We start from the raw sequence: 15,996 nt of genomic DNA, 5'->3' as shown, positions 1-15,996 counted from the left end.
TCTATGTGGGTATCTTTCCAAACCTTTGTTTCTCTATGTGGTATTTGGGCAGATGACATGCTAAGAATCCAGAATGTGCCCTTTGGAGTCTGGGCCATATTCATCTACTTTGGTATCCTTACTAGGACATCATAACTATATAACAGAAACCTGATTTTATGTGCTAGATCTGTATTGTTGTTATATATTTTAAAGAGGGAACAAAATGTTACTGAAATTGGCACAAACGGCAATAAATAAGTGTGCACTTACCAGAGAGGCTAGGGTTTTGAAGGACTGAATGGGCATGGAAACGAACTTGTTCCGTGTAGGTGGTTCCTTTTAAAGCAGGGTTAGAGCACAAAGAAGGGCTAATGTGGGAAGCTTCTGTTCCTGCTGCCTGTGCTGAGCCCTTTTGAGAGGATTTCAGACTCTAAGGCTGGAAATTTTTATGACCATTACGTTTAAAGTTTAATTATAGTTGTCAAGGCTGAATCCCAACTCTGTCACTTTGAGTGTAGGAAGTGAAGCCCTCAAGGATTTTAAAAATTAATACTTGCCACTCCAGGCTTGTATTAAACTCCCATGGTTACAGCTTCTCTCTGACCTTGGCTTGGTAAACGCTGCCACCACCTATGTGCAAAAAAAAACCCTTTGAACTGAGGAGGGAGCACTTGGAAATTCCTTCCTGTGGGGTACCCTCAAGCTATTTCACACACCCCTCCCCACCCCTCAGGGAAGAGCTGAGAAAGAAAACAAAGGAAATTAGCTGTGGCTACCGGCTAATCAAACCACATGCACAAACCTCTTAGGACACCAAAAATCCAGTCTGTTCTTAAAAAAGGTAAATTTTATTAAAAACAAAAAGGAAAAAATTACATCTGGAACTTAGGCTTTTGCTAGATTTTAAAAGAGCAATTCCAAAAATCAAGCACCCAAAATAGCTTTCTTGGGGTTACAAGCAAACAAAAGCACAGTGTGGTTAGCACAGAGGGGTCCACAAGCCAATAATAAATAAAAGAAATAACCCTAATCACGTCTAGCTAAACATTCTGATCTACTTACACATTTGGAGTTCAGATAAATAGTTCTAGGCATGATCTGATGATTTATGATCATTCTTGGCTTAAGCTACTTATAGCATGGCTGTTCTGATCCTCCAGCCCAGAGAACAACAGACAAAGGGAAAATTTATTTTCCAATTTTAAAAAGTTTTACCTTCCCCTTGGCTCTTTTGGTCAGGTGCCCACTTTTTTTTTTTTTTTTTTTTTTAACCTGGGGGACTTTTTAACCCTTTACAGGTAAAGCAAGTAAAGAACAGCTACCAAGAGGGATTTTACAGCTAACTGGTTGGCTGTGTGTCCATCAAAGGGAGCTATCGCCCGCCTTTATTTATCACAATAATAAAGAATGAAACTTAGAATTTTATTTTACTTATATTGTTAATTAATTGTTGGTGATTAGGTATTACCTTTAGAATGGGGATGTACCATGTGCTGGGGCTCCCCATTGCCATACTTGAACAGAAATGGGCTGAGTTGAATTATTTGGAGGTGGACAAGCCAAAGAGTCTGTTATGTTAGGAAAAAATATTTTTCTAAGAAGTCTCTGCTTCATATACAGAAACTTGTGCTGAATTTGTTCTTCCACAAATTCTGCTCTTAAAATAATGGAGGGTTGCATATCAGAACCACAGTATTTAAAAATAAATATGTAGACCTTTATTTAAAACAGCATGTGCAGAGTTGAGCATCCTCGTTATAATAACATCCTTGTTATTGCAAAAAGAGAGAGACGAAGCTTAACCTAACTTTGTGGTAGTTTGCATTTGCTGATTTCATGGCCGATAAACATTTCTGTTAGATAGGAATAGCCAACAATACTGAACTTGTTTGTGCATCAAATAACCATTGCTTCCTAGAGTAATACTAGTGTACTTATTAGGAAGTTGTATCAGTATTCATACATCTAATGTGTGAAGTGGAGTACATGTTAATATTGTCAGTGGGAGATGGGTATTTCAGGAGAAACCATGAAACATTAATTCAATTACCTGCGATGAAACATCGGTTTTACTCATGAGGACTGTGTTCGTTTTTATCAGATCAAAACTTTATTTTTATTGCAGCTTATCCCCATGAGTCTCATCTGTCAAATAAAGAGCAGCTGTTCTGCTGATTTTTCTTTTAATGCTACTGCCTTGTTCCTGAGTACCGAGAAAACGAGTTGTAAGAATAGCACTGTGAATTTTTGAGGAGCATTATGCAGAGTGAAAGATAATTGTGTTCTGAGTATTATTTGCTAATCCTCTGAGATTCTTCCTCAGTTGCTTTATGAAAGTAGTATTTTCCATGCATTAATTACCTTAGTCTAAATAGATAATAATGTTTAATTAGATAAAATTTGAATATCATTTTCCATCTGTATTTCTGTTAGCTCCCTAATACTTAAGAATGGTGTTTTGTCATACACACGAGAATCATGTTTTTGTGTTGATATTATGTCCTTCAACATCATCTCCTTATAACGTCTGTAGTTAATTTGTGAATTTTTAGAATTGAAAGCCAGAAGGGACAGTTAGATGACCTAGTCTGACTTCCTGTGTATCACAGGCTATAGAGCCTCACCCAATTACCCCTATGTTGAGCCCAATAACTTGAATTTGACTCAAGTATATCTTCTGGAAATGTATTTAGGCTTAATTTTTCAGGATGCTGGAGAACCATCACTTAATTGGTAGTTTGGTCTAATGCTTAATCACCCCTCACTGTTAAAAAATTGTGCTTTATTTCTAATCTGAATTTGTCTGGCTTTAACCTCCAGCAGTTGGTTCTTGTTATAACTTTCTCTACTAGATTTGATACCCTTTACATTCTCCATGTGAAGGTACTTACACTCCATAATAAAGTTACTACTCAGTCTTTGTTTGATGAGCTAAACAGATTGAGTTCTTTGCGTCTCTCACAGTAAGGCATTTTCTCCAGCCCTCAAATAATTTTTGTGACTCTTTTCTGCACTCTCTTCAGTTTGTCAGCATAATAATTCACCCATATGAAATGCAGGACATTTTAACATTGTTCTGTTTGTAATGTGCAAGATTATATTAACTGTTGACTTTTTATAGTATATTTTCTGTGAACTTTTTGAAACCTTGATAGTGCAAATGGTGAAAGAAAATGTTCAGGTCAGCTGATTTCCGTGGGCTTTTTTCTTTTCCGAGTACATGGAGGTCAGCATGGTTCAGGCCATCAGAAGTTGAAGTAGTTTGGACATGTACAGTAAACTGCGGAGGAGATGACCAAGAGCTATCAGGAGTGTGATCATCTTCTGTCTATGCAGGCACACAGAAGTGCTATGCCAAATGCCAATAGGTGTTACAAAATTGCTCTTACCAAGATCACTAGTGACCTATTCCTGGCCATGGCTAAGCGCCTCTTTTCCATCCTTTCATCTTTGATCTATCCACTGTCTTTAACACTGATAGTTTGATGGACTACTCAGCTCCTCTACATAGTGTGATGTCTTATTGATCCATTCTCCTCCATTCTATTAGCAGTTACTTCTGCTGATCGCTTCCATGAGTTTGTGGTCTTTGTGAAGGGTCAGCTCTTGACTGGTTTCCCTTACCAAGCCTTTTGATATCAAGAGACGGGACCTCAAAAGGCTTTCTCTCCCCTGTTGAGTTCAGTTTGGTTTTGGATGAGGAAGGTCAGTACTTCTCTGATTTCCCAGAAACTCAATACCTGGAAGCTCTCTTGCCCCCACATCCTAGTTACTTGATACCACTGTTGGCAGCCACTGTCAATGGCTAACTTAGGGATTTTAATACAATAATTTTAATCACTGTCAATGATTAACTTAGGGATTTTCTACACAGGAAGTTGTACCAGTATACAGTAAGTACTGTATGAATTTAAACTGCTACAGTTATACTGGTATAACTCTCCAAGAGGAAACTTTTATTCTGTAAAACTGTGCCTTTTTTCTCGTTTATCTTTATGTTGTTTTAGAAGCAGTTTAAGCTAAAATGGGAAGAGCCACTCTTATTTTGGAATAAGAGTGTCTTCATGGGGACTCGCAGTGGTTTAATTGTATCTGTACAATTATACCAGTATAACTTCATGTGCTGAGAGGCCTTTAGAGAGAAGGATGCTGACTATCCTCAGTTATGCAGAGGTTTTCCCTGTCCTCAAGAAATGGAGTGAGATTCCATGCTGCACATCTAAGGAGCCTAGCGGGATGTGGGGGGCTAAGGTGTCTTTAAGCCTTCTTTGCGCTTTTCCAAATCTTGGCTGCTCCTGGGGTCAGAGCAGCCACGAGGACCATTTACAGCCCTGGGAGTTATTTCTAAACACGGGATAGAACTTCACCAGTGTATTGATGATACACAGCCTAATATCATGTATTGCACATAGACCTACTAGATCTGTCTTGGCTTGGCGAACTACTTGACAATAGTCAGTTCCAGCTGGATGCACTGGAATTATAGTAGTTTTCTGTCCTCAACCCTGGGAAGATTGAAATCTTGCTGGGGTGGAGGGTCATCAGTATGTGACACCTTCCTGTTCTCTACTATTCCCATTTAGCGAGGTCTTGTTTGGAGGTTTTAAAACAGGTAGTCTTTTTTGATCATGTCCTAAGAGATTGTATGTAGCAGAAAGCCAAGCAGGAGGGAACTGAGGAAGGTTCTAGCTGAAATTCTACAGTCACGTAATGAGTAGCTTCAGAAATAATAGTATTTTTGTTAAACTAAAAAAGTTTCTTATCGTGTAAGTCTTTCTGGATACTTCAGTACTGCTACATGGCAGCTTTACTCTGGCAAACCATGTTTTGGGCATGGGTAGGAGACATTTATTTATTTTCCCAGTTTCTTGTGCTATACCCCAATTTATCCCATTCTTCATCGAGTGCTTGTTCACGTCCATTCCACATTATGTGTGCATGCGTTGCATGCACAAGCATCGGAAACTTTTCCCCTTAGCGGCGGGACCCCCGAGTGGTGCCACTGTGCCATGCATATATACCCCTGCTGCCAACCGCCTCCAGTTCCTTCTTACCGTCCGTGAGGGCATTGGAACAACCTCTCTCTCTTGTATGAGAGCAGTCCTTTAGCCTTTCTCTTATAGATAGCTGTTATCAGTTAGTTAGCATACCTTTGTTGTGCACACTTAAGTGATTAGGTGCTTGGAGGCTTCCAGCACCCGCTCCCGGCCGGACGGGTAGGAAGGCGCGGACGTTCCCCGCAGAGGAGGCCGGCACCTTCCAAGGCCCCGAGCACCGATAAGAGCGGGAAGGCCGCTGTACCGGCCCTGGCACCGGTGGCTCCAGCACCACAAGTCCCACCGAGCCCAGTCCTAAGTGAGCTCAGTGCAGATGACGGGCTCGAGGACTTAGTGGATGCCCTCCACGCCTGACACCTTTGAGGTGGCAAAGGACCTCATTGAGCTGTTGGCGACGAGCCCCCTCCTGTACAGGGAGAATCCTCTGGCACCCATGCCACGGGTGCTGTCGAGGAGTAAGCCGGAAATGGTGTGCCGTTTGAGGACGCCATCCTGGCACCGCTCCCGGAGTTGGTCCTGGTCGAGCTCCTTGTATGCGGACTCCCAGTTACCCACGGGTCAGAAGGAAGTCGCGGTATTGGGAGTGGATTGGCGCGAGGAAGTAACGAATGAGGCATGACACTCCCCAGCACCAATTGGAGACTGGCACCAGGAAGAGTCGAGACGGCCCTTACTGGAGGACTCCCGCAGGTGCCGATCCCGGTCCCAAGAACGCCGGCCCTGGTCCGGATCCCGGTCCTGGGGATATTGGTACCGGTCTTGCTCCCGTTCTGTTAGGAGCCGCTTGTCGATCTCTTGCTGGCACAGATCATCGGCACTGCCGTGGCCTTTGCAGTTGGCATTGCTGCAGTCCGGCGCCGACTCCAGCCTTTGCAGTTAATCGCACTGTGCTCTGGACAGCAAGGACCCTCAGACGGGGTGGCACCCCCAATGGGGGCCAACAGGTCACTGGCCCTTCTGGATTCCTTGGGCCTATCAACAGCTCCAAGAGGCTCCATCCAGGGCGAGCTACTTGGTGCAGTGCTCCTGGTCCCTGCAACCACGCCCGATGGCGCTGGAAGCTACAGTATCCAGGCCTCCAGCATCCCCCCAGAGTAAACTGGAGAGACCAGCACTGAATCCGGTGCAGCCCTGAGGTCTCCCGAGCTGGAGGCCCCTCCCGCGGGAGAAGGGGAGCAGGAGGACCAGCCAGAGGGGGTTGAGCAGCTGCTAACCTCCTCGTAATCCCCGGATGAGGCGGTGGCAGGAACAGTGGTGTCTGGCCCTCCACCCATAGACCACAGAGCCCACCAGGAGCTACTGCGTAGGGTCACCCAGAACTTGGGTCTGCAGGCTGAGGAGATGGTTGAGCAGGAGGACCCCATGGTGGACATTTTGAGCCCCGAAGGTCCATCTAGAATAGTGCTCCTGCTCATTAAGACCATCCAATTGAATTATAAGACTATATGGCAGACCCTGGCCTCCAGCGCTCCAACGGCCAAGGGTGTGGAGCACAAGCCCCGTCAAAGGGCTACGAATTCTTATTTTGCCACCCAAGTCCGTGCTCACTGGTGGTCTTGGCGGTGAACGAAAGGGAGCGCCATGGTCAACAAGCCCCGGCACCTAAGGCCAAGGAGGAGAAACGCCCGGACCTTTTTGGCAGAAAGGTGTACTTGTCGGGGGGCCTTCAGATGAGGATTGCTAACCAGCAGGCCATTCTCAACAGGCATAATTTTAACTCCTGGGCAGCGGTGGGGAAGTTTTAAGGACAACCTCCCACAAGGCTCCCAACAGGAGTTTACGGCCCTGGTGGATGAGGGCAAGGCAGTGGCTAAGACCTCTCTCCAGGCCGCTCTGGATTCAGCAGACACGGTGGCCAGAACAATCTTGTCGGGGGTGGTCATGAGGTGCTCGGCGTGGCTGCAGGAGTCACGCCTGCCACCTGAGGTCCAGAGTACACTTCAGAACCTCCCCTTTGAAGGGTCCAGGCTTTTTTTGGACCAGACAGATGCAAGGATGCATAGCCTCAAGGACTACGCTTAAGTTGCTGGGTATGCACACCCCAGTGATGCAGAGGAAGCCCTTTAAGCTGCAGCCTTCCCCTCAGCATCAGGACCAGCCTCGTCATAGGCATGAGCCTTACGGTAGGCAAAGCAGGGATAACAGGCGACGGCGCAATAATAACAATAATAATGTGCAGGGCCAGAACTAAGATCAGCACAAATCCCAGCTGGGCACTAAGCCAGGCTTTTGAAGGTGCGCTCGAGGACAGCGTACCAGACCAGTCACCGGATCCATCCCCTTGTTTCCTGAACCGCCTGTCCCATTTCTCGCGAGCGTGGTCCAGCATTACGTCGGACCGTTGGGTCTTACGCATGGTACGGAATGGGTACTCGCTGCAATTCTCTTCCCTCCCTCCCACCCCCCTGCCCCGTCCCTCTTCAGGGACCCCTCTCATGAGCATCTCCTAGAGAAGGAGGTTCACTCGCTGCTACAGGTGGGGGCGGTAGAGATGGTGCCGCATGGCCTAAGGGGGAAAGATTCTACTCCAGGTACTTCCTCATCCCCAAGGCCAAAGGGGGCCTTCGTCCCATTTTAGACCTGCGAAAGCTCAACAAGTTCCTGGTCAAGGCCCGGTTCCGCATGGTGTCTCTGGGCACCATCATCCCTTCCCTGGATCCGGGAGGCTGGTATGCTGCCCTCGACGTGAAGGACGCGTACTTTCTTGTCGCCATCTACCCAGCTCATCAGCGGTTCCTGCGCTTCACCGTGGGCCAACAGCATTACCAGTTTGCGATTCTCCTGTTCGGTGTAGCTGTGGCCCCACGGGTGTTCACGAAGTGCATGGCGGTGGTGGCAGCCTTCTTACGGAGGCAGAGAATCTGGGTGTACCCGTACCTCGACGATTGGCTCCTGGAGCGTTGATCCGAAGCAGAAGTGCGGGGCCACGTGGAGGTGGCCCTGAGATTGTTCCACGAGCTGGGGCTCCTGATCAATGTCCCCAAGTCCACTCTCGTGCCCACGCAGAGAGTGGAATTCACAGGGGCGGTCCTGGACGTGGTGCAGGCCAGGGCAAGCCTTTCCAGTATCCCGCTTCCGAGCTATCCAGCAAGCGGTGGCCTTCCTGCGCCAGTTTCCAACGACAACGGCCAGGTGCTGCCTGCGGCTGCTGGGCCACATGGCAGCATGCATGCACATGGTCAGGCATGCCAGACTGAGACTCAGGACTCTGCAGGCATGGCTCGCTCGGATATACCGCCCAGGCAGGGACCCCCTGGACTTGATAGTGACAGCCCCAAGGGACTTGCTGGACTCCCTGCTGTGGTGGCAGTCCCATCCTGTGGTTTGCAAAGGCATCCCCTTTGCCGCCCCACAGCTGGACCTGATGCTGGTGACAGACGCATCAGACCATGGATCGGGGGCTCATCTGGGGGACCTCAGGACTCAGGGCTTGTGGAACGGGGCAGAGCGGTCGCTCCATATCAATGTGAAGGAGCTCAGGGCAGTTCGTCTCGCCTGCCAGACCTTTCACGCCACTCTGAATGGTCACAGCGTGACAGTTCTAACAGACATCACTACTGCCATATTTTATATAAACAAGCAGGGCGGGGCCCATTCCTCGCTGCTCTGTCATGAGGCTCTCCTCCTCTGGGACTTTTGTATAGCCCTCGCCATTCTCCTTCAGGCGTCCTATCTCCCGGGGGTGCGAAACGAACTGGCGGACTACTTCAGCAGGTTGTATCACATGCACAAGTGCACGTTCAGAGCGGACGTCGTGCTTTTGCTCTTCCGCAGGTGGGGGTTTCCCCGGGTAGACCTGTTTGCCACCAGGGCCAATGCCCAGTGCCCACGGTTCTGCTCGTTCCAGGGCCACAGCCCGGGCTCAGTTGCAGATGCATTTGTGATCCCGTGGGGAAGGGGCTTGATGTATGCGTTTCCCCAGCTCTCCTTGGTAGGTACACAAGGTCCTGCTCAAGGTATGCAGGGACAGGGCTGCAGTGGTCCTCATCGCCTCGGCGTGGCCCCGCCAGCACTGGTACACAACGCTCCTAGAGCTGTCGGTGGAGGCCCCTGTAGTCCTGCACCTACACCGGGACCTCATCACGCAGGACCGTGGGCGGCTTCTCCACCCCGAGCTGCAATCACTACACCTGACGGCATGGAAGCTCTGTGGCTAAATGCCTTGGAGAGCCAGTGCTCCCTTCCTGTGCAGCAGATTCTGCTTGGCAGTAAGGAACCCTTTACCAGGGTTACCTATATGGCCAAGTGGAAAAGGTTATCCTGTTGGTGTGAGCCCCAACAGGTGCAGCCGTGCCAGGCCCCGGTGCAAGCCATTCTCGAGTACCTCCTGCACCTCAAGCAGCAGGGGCTGGCCCCGTCCTCACTTAGAGTGCACCTGGCGGCTATCTTCTCCTTCCGTCCGGGGTTTTCGGGGGCTTGGTGTTTTCCCACCCAATGGTGGGACCGTTCCTTAAAAGATTGGAGAGGATGTTTCCATACTCACGCCCCCCAGTCCCTCCTTGGAACCTTAACTTGGTCCTCTCTAAACTCATGGGACCCCCGTTTGAGCCCCTTGCTACCTGCTCCCTTCTCCACCTTTCCTGGAAGATAGCATTTCTGGTTGCCATTACCTCAGCCAGAAGGGTGTCCGAGCTGAGGGCTTTCATCTCTGAGCCACCACATACAGTGTTTCACAAGGGTAAGGTGCAGCTCCGACCGCACCCCAAGTTCCTCCCTAAGGTGGACTCGCAATTCCATTTGTGCCAGGACATTTGTCTGCAGGTGTTTTTTCCAAAACCCCATACGGACCTGAGTCACCGCAGCTTACACACCCTGGATATCCGTTGAGCGCTAGCATTCTATTTGGAGCGCACCAAACCCTTTCGTAAATCTGCGCAGCTGTTTGTGGCGTGAGAGGATGAAAGGCCTCTCAGTGTCGGCGCAGCAGATCTTGTCTTGGATAACAAGCTGCATCCGGGCATGCTATGAGCTCGCAGGTGTTCCAGCTCCGATGGTCACAGCCCACTCGAACAGGGCGCAAGCGACTTCCACGGTTTCCTGGCTCAGGTCCTGATCCAGGAGATCTGCAGAGCAGCCACCTGGTCCTCGGTGCACACCTTCACGACCCACTACGCGGTCAACCAGCAGGCCAGAGAGGATGCAGCGGTTGGCAGAGCGGTCCTCCTAGCAGTTCCGTAACTCCTACCCTCCTCCAGAGGTAAGCTTGTGATTCACCTAATGTGGAATGGACATGAAGAAGCACTCGAAGAAGAAAAAACGGTTACTTACCTTCTCGTAACTGTTGTTCTTCGAGATGAGTTGTCCATTCCACCACCCACCCTCCTACCCCTCTGTCAGAGTCACCGGCAAGAAGGAACCGGAGGGGGTCGGGCGGCAGCAGTATATATATGCATGGCACAGTGGCGCCACTCGGGGGGGCCCCGACGGGAGCTGCTAAGGGAAAAAGTTTCCGACGCTTGTGCACGTGGCGTACGCGCACCTATTGTGGAATGGACGTGAACAACACCTCTCAAAGAACAACAGTTACAAGAAGGTAAGTAACCGTTTTTTATGACATTACAAAAGCAACATGCTCTGGCGGCTGTGGGGCTCCATTATTATAATTCCCTCCTGGTATGATTTCCAGCAGTGGGCTTTTGTCATAGCTTACTAGTACAGAATGCTGCAGCGTGTTTCCTTAGTGATTTAAGAAGCCGTCACTGTGTAATACTCCCATCCTGCGTTCTTTATTTATACACTGACTGCCTGTAACATTGTGGATGAATTTTAAACTGTCACTGTTAGAGCCTTTAATGTGAATTTCTACTCTGAAAATGACTATCTAAAATGGTATCTCTTTACTTATCTTTATCCCTTCTCTGTGGCATAGTGAGTATATCTGCTCACTTTAGCGACAATAATACATTTTTACTGCTGTTGCTCCTGCAGACACAACACAGCTGAGAGAGTCTGAGCTGGATTCTGTTTCCAGTTTGTGCATCATTAACAAAATTGTTTACTGAAGTCCAGCTACCTGGCTAATCAGTCAGACCTATGTAATTCCATTGACGTTAAGAGGTTGCACAAGTGTCACTGAAAGTATAGTCTGAAGACAGTGTGGTTACGCTGCTGATGAGCTTAGCTTTCAGATCCCATGCTGACTTTGCAAAGCTAGTCATTAGAAAACACCTTCCCCCATCTCTTTTACTTGTAAGTGGATCATGTTTGACCTAGATGTCATGTAGAGACAATAAATATAGACCCCCTACAAAGCCATTTTATTGAGTTGCTTGTCAGAGCAGGACCATATTTTTGACTGTAAGCCCAGCTAAGTTTGATCTCCCCTTTGAGTCTGCACCTAGAGCTGATGTAATGATCATGTGCTAGGTCCCAGTTCAGGAAAGCACTTTAACTTTTAAGCACACGCTTCTGTCCCATTGAAGTTAATGGACATAAACACATACTTATGTATTTTTGCTTAAATTCTTTCCTGAACCAGGGCCTCATGTTGACAGATAATCTGTCTCGAACTGTAGTCGGTTCTATGGTGTTTCCTCTTTCCGTTTGCCACAGCTCCTCCACTCCCTTCCTTTAAACACCAAGTAAAGACTTGCATTTATTCCCAGTTTTTAAAAAATGGGAAGTACTCTTACCCCTAATTATAGATTACTTGTTACCCCAACTATTAGAATGTTTCCCTTTCTCCTCCATTTTTCTTTAGTTTTATTAGGGCAGTTTTTATTAGATTTGTTTATAATTTATTATGAAATTATTATATAGCACTCCAAGAACTTTGGATGTGGGTTAGTGGCCTTATACATAATTCATATTACAGCAAATCTTTTAAACTTAGAATTAATTTTGCCTTTTTTTCCTTCTTAATTCTGCATTTTTTTTCAATGGGACATCCTATTACATTTATCAGAAATGAAGTGCAGTATTTAAGGTAATATTAAATTAGTGTTTTCCCTAATGAATTGAAGTGGAAGTTGGGAAGTCCAGAGGTCTTCTTCTATGTATCTCTGAGGATTTTCATTTGGGCTAATCACTTGAACTTCCTGCATCTGAGTTTCTCCATGAGTAAAATAAATAAAATAAATAAACAAATAAATGGGGATATTTCTGGTTATAGTCCGTGCTTAGGCTGACCCTTTTGAGATCCTTTTCCAGTTCCACGCACCCTTGCAAGGCATGATTGTGCCTCCACTTCTCTTTGGGGTGGATATCCATGATCCAATCACCCCCCTGATTGCCAGTTTGGATATCTAGCAGGCTCCATCGGCATGGCACCTATCAGAGTTTCCCTTCGGCAGCCTGTGGACAGTAATAATATGCAGTGACACAGAAGCAGTTTCTTTAAAACAAGTTGTGATTTATTTGCCAAAGGTGCACAGCACTCCAAGAAGCGGATTTAAAATAACACATCTATATGCTGACTGTCTTAACTACGCTTGGCATTCCTTCTCAGCCCCTCAGTAGACATGACTTAGCTGTGGTGTCCTGCAGTCTCTTGGGGACCAAGTTACATTGTGCTTTCAACAGACCCAGACTCTGTCAGTCTGTAGCAGCTGACAACCTTTTCTCCCCACTCCCTTTCTGCAGGGCAGATCTTTTAACAGATGTGTGTCTTTTGATCTCTAGATTCTCAGCCTTGGCAAAACAGCTACATCTTCACAGCTATATTCCTGGTTATTGTGTTTGAACATTTCCTGGGGTGCTTCTTATCTAGGGCATTATTTCATCTTTCCTGCTTGGTTTCTTTAACAACTCCTTTTGATCTAACTCCATAGCAAGTAACCCATCACAAGCAAACACACAGAGGGACACACAATATTCATACAAAACAATACAGATATTTGCCGGTTCTCCAGAGATCTCAAAGAGAGTTAATAGGTTAGATCAGGGGTTCTCAAACTGGAGGTTGGGACCCCTCAGGGGGGTCATGAGGTTATTACATGCGGGGGGTCGCGAGCTGTCAGCCTCCACCCCAAACCCCGCTTTGCCTTCAGCGTTTATAATGGTGTTAAATATATAAAGAAAAGGAGTACTTGTGGCACCTTAGAGACTAACCAATTTATTTGAGCATAAGCTTTCGTGAGCTACAGCTCACTTCATCGGATGCATACTGTGGAAGCTGCAGAAGATATTATATACACAGAGACCATGAAACAATACCTCCTCCCACCCCACTCTCCTGCTGGTAATAGCTTATCTAAAGTGATCACTCTCCTTATAATGTGTATGATAATCAAGTTGGGCCATTTCCAGCACAAATCCAGGTTTTCTCACCCTCCGCCCCCCCACACACAAACTTTGATTATCATACACATTGTAAGGAGAGTGATCACTTTAGATAAGCTATTACCAGCAGGAGAGTGGGGTGGGAGGAGGTATTGTTTCATGGTCTCTGTGTATATAATGTCTTCTGCAGTTTCCACAGTATGCATCCGATGAAGTGAGCTGTAGCTCACGAAAGCTTATGCTCAAATAAATTGGTTAGTCTCTAAGGTGCCACAAGTACTCCTTTTCTTTTTGCGAATACGGACGTACACGGCTGTTACTCTGAAACCTTAAATATATAAAAAATTGTTTTTAATGTATAAGGGGGGGTCGCGCTCAGAGGCTTGCAATGTGAAAAGGGTTACCAGTGCAAAAGTCTGAGAACCCTTGGGTTAGATTAATAGTTCATGCTTATACAATATGTTGAGGCTCTGAACCTTAGATAAGAACATATGCAATTGTATCTACAATTCGTGTGTGAGTGTATATTTTGTTCTAACTTTGTTATTTCTTCTTCTTCTTTTTTTGGCATAGTTAAAACTGCACCAAAATCTCCAGATCGACATACAAGTCGGGGCATCCCCTCTCATACTGGCTCTTTCTCTGCCCCAGCTGTGGCAGCCAGCAAAGAAAACCTCCCTGTACTTAACACCAGGATAATCTGCCCAGGTAATGATAATTCTGAACTCTATTAGTCCTTTCAGTATCATGCTATATGCCACAATTAGTTGTTAAATAATAATACATTGCACTTACATAGTGTCTTCCACCCAGAGATGTCAAAGACTTTACAAAAATGAGTCAATTTATACACATAACCTCTTTGTGTGGTACAATTGAGAAAGTATGTTAATTGAAAATGCTTCTGGTCACTGTCCTGAGCACCAGATATATTGCAAAAGCATTGCACTTGGTTTGGGAATGAGGAGCAGAAATGGGAGGGCTGTGTTCATTGTCCATTACTGACTGATTAGTGGAGTCAAAGGAACCTTGATCCCCTAGTGGATGAAGGCTATGCTAGCCTACTAAGAGACTAAGGGCCAGAGTTCGGTAAGAAATGATCTTTTGACTGAATTAAATGCAAGGGGACATACCTGTCAGTAAAAATATCATAAATTAAACTGTAAAAAGGTACTTTGCAACAATAGCAGTTAGGAAATCTGTACACATCCCAAATTAAAAATGTATACCAGAAAGCATTGCTAAAACACTGGCTTAATGAACTTTCATTATCAATATTAACAACATAGGTTGAAACTAAGCATGTATTGTTTGTAGATCACTTTAACTAAAAGCTTTTGAAAGCAAATTTCTATCTGCATTAATTAAACACAGCTGTGCATGTTACTTTGATATTAGCCAAAATGGGCATGGCAGGGTTGCCAACTTTCCAGTAGGCAAAACTAATCAGGCTCTGTCTTCCTTATTTATTTTCATTTAACTTGTATTTCTGTTTTTACATCTGTCTGTCTCTCTCTCTCTTTCCTCCCCATTCCTCTTCTTTCCAGCACTGTCTTTCTGTTCTCTATTCCCCTTGCCCTCATTTTCCACCCATACTTGTTTGTTCTGTCTCTTTGTCCTTCTCTCACTTGACTTCAACCCCTTCCTCCCTGTCTAAGAGATCAAAGTGCTGGCTTTACACATTTTGCAGGGAAGTTCTCTTGTGTAAAAGGGTGGCAAGGGAAGAACTCCCTATTGAACATACATTTATCAAGCCGAATTAAGGAGTTAAGCATTTCTCAAAGATTCTAAATGTGATGACAGGCTGCATGAACAATGATCCTGCTCTGGAAGCCTGCGCGCCTCCCCATCCCCAACTCCTCCCAAAACCAACCCGAAGTAATGAAATAGTTTGGAGACTGGGTGACTGGACTAAGAGATGAAAAATATGGTAACCTTCAGTGGCATTAGGTGAGCCAGTTAATTACTGTGCAACCTGTCACCTCCGGAGTCTTGGATTGAAATCGTGACGTTTTTCTCCAGTGCTGGACAGTGAACCACCACAGAATTCAACTCAGTTGGCTTTCTGCTCAAGAGAGGCCAAGTCTGGAAGAACGAGGTAATGTAGGTAGAACTGAGGTGCAGTAGCAGAGCTGTCTGAGAAAGCGCACTTCCTGTCCATCCTGTGCTTGGCTATAGACAATACTATCTCTCAGGATTACATGAGTTACATTAAAAAAATATTGCTGTGACTCTGTTTTTTAATATTGTTTTGTTTCTGTGTTTTCTCCTTCAGGTTTAAGAGCTGGATTAGCTGCCTCAATTGCGGGGAGTTCTATTATCAGCAAAATGTTACTAGCAAACATTGATCCATTTGGTGCTACCCCATTTATTGACCCTGATCCAGATTCACTGTAAGAAAATCTCCTTGTTTTCTCAAATTGACTGTGTTGAGGTTCAGTCTTTTTTCCTTAATCATTTCTTTAGGAAATTGTACTTTGTAATTACTAGAATGAATAACGCAAGCCTTAAAGCACAATTTTTATAGATAATAATGCTCAATAAATTCAAAGAGCCAGATGGTGTATTTTAGGCAGAGGCCCTGAGTTAAAAGCAATGCAGAGTCGCATTGCTACAGCAGGATCACTGGAAGGCGTTGTGGCCAGTGGAGCTCCTTGATACACACATGAAGCATGTTCTCTCTTCACCTTAGGAGCATGCAACTTCCTCCATCGTGGGCAAGCTCCTCTAGGTAGGG

The 15,996-nt window shown here is 46.0% G+C and overlaps 1 protein-coding gene across 6 annotated transcripts in view; it reads left to right on the top strand.

The window, feature by feature from the left end:
* The window catches only part of DGKH (diacylglycerol kinase eta), a 277,531-nt gene that overhangs the window by 211,065 nt on the left and 50,470 nt on the right, over positions 1-15,996 (top strand). For all 6 annotated transcript variants that reach the window (XR_012159131.1, XR_012159132.1, XM_073345657.1 and 3 more), the window contains exons 18-19: positions 13,833-13,967; positions 15,535-15,652. Coding sequence is in view for 4 of the 6 variants with exons in the window: in XM_073345657.1 (XP_073201758.1) it covers positions 13,833-13,967; positions 15,535-15,652 (253 nt within the window). In the remaining 2 variants the exon portion in view is untranslated. The remainder of the gene's footprint in view (positions 1-13,832; positions 13,968-15,534; positions 15,653-15,996) is intronic.

This window comes from Lepidochelys kempii, chromosome 1 (genome assembly GCF_965140265.1).
Source record: "Lepidochelys kempii isolate rLepKem1 chromosome 1, rLepKem1.hap2, whole genome shotgun sequence".
Classification (NCBI taxonomy): domain Eukaryota; kingdom Metazoa; phylum Chordata; order Testudines; family Cheloniidae; genus Lepidochelys; species Lepidochelys kempii.
This window is presented reverse-complemented; position numbering and strand designations above follow the sequence as displayed.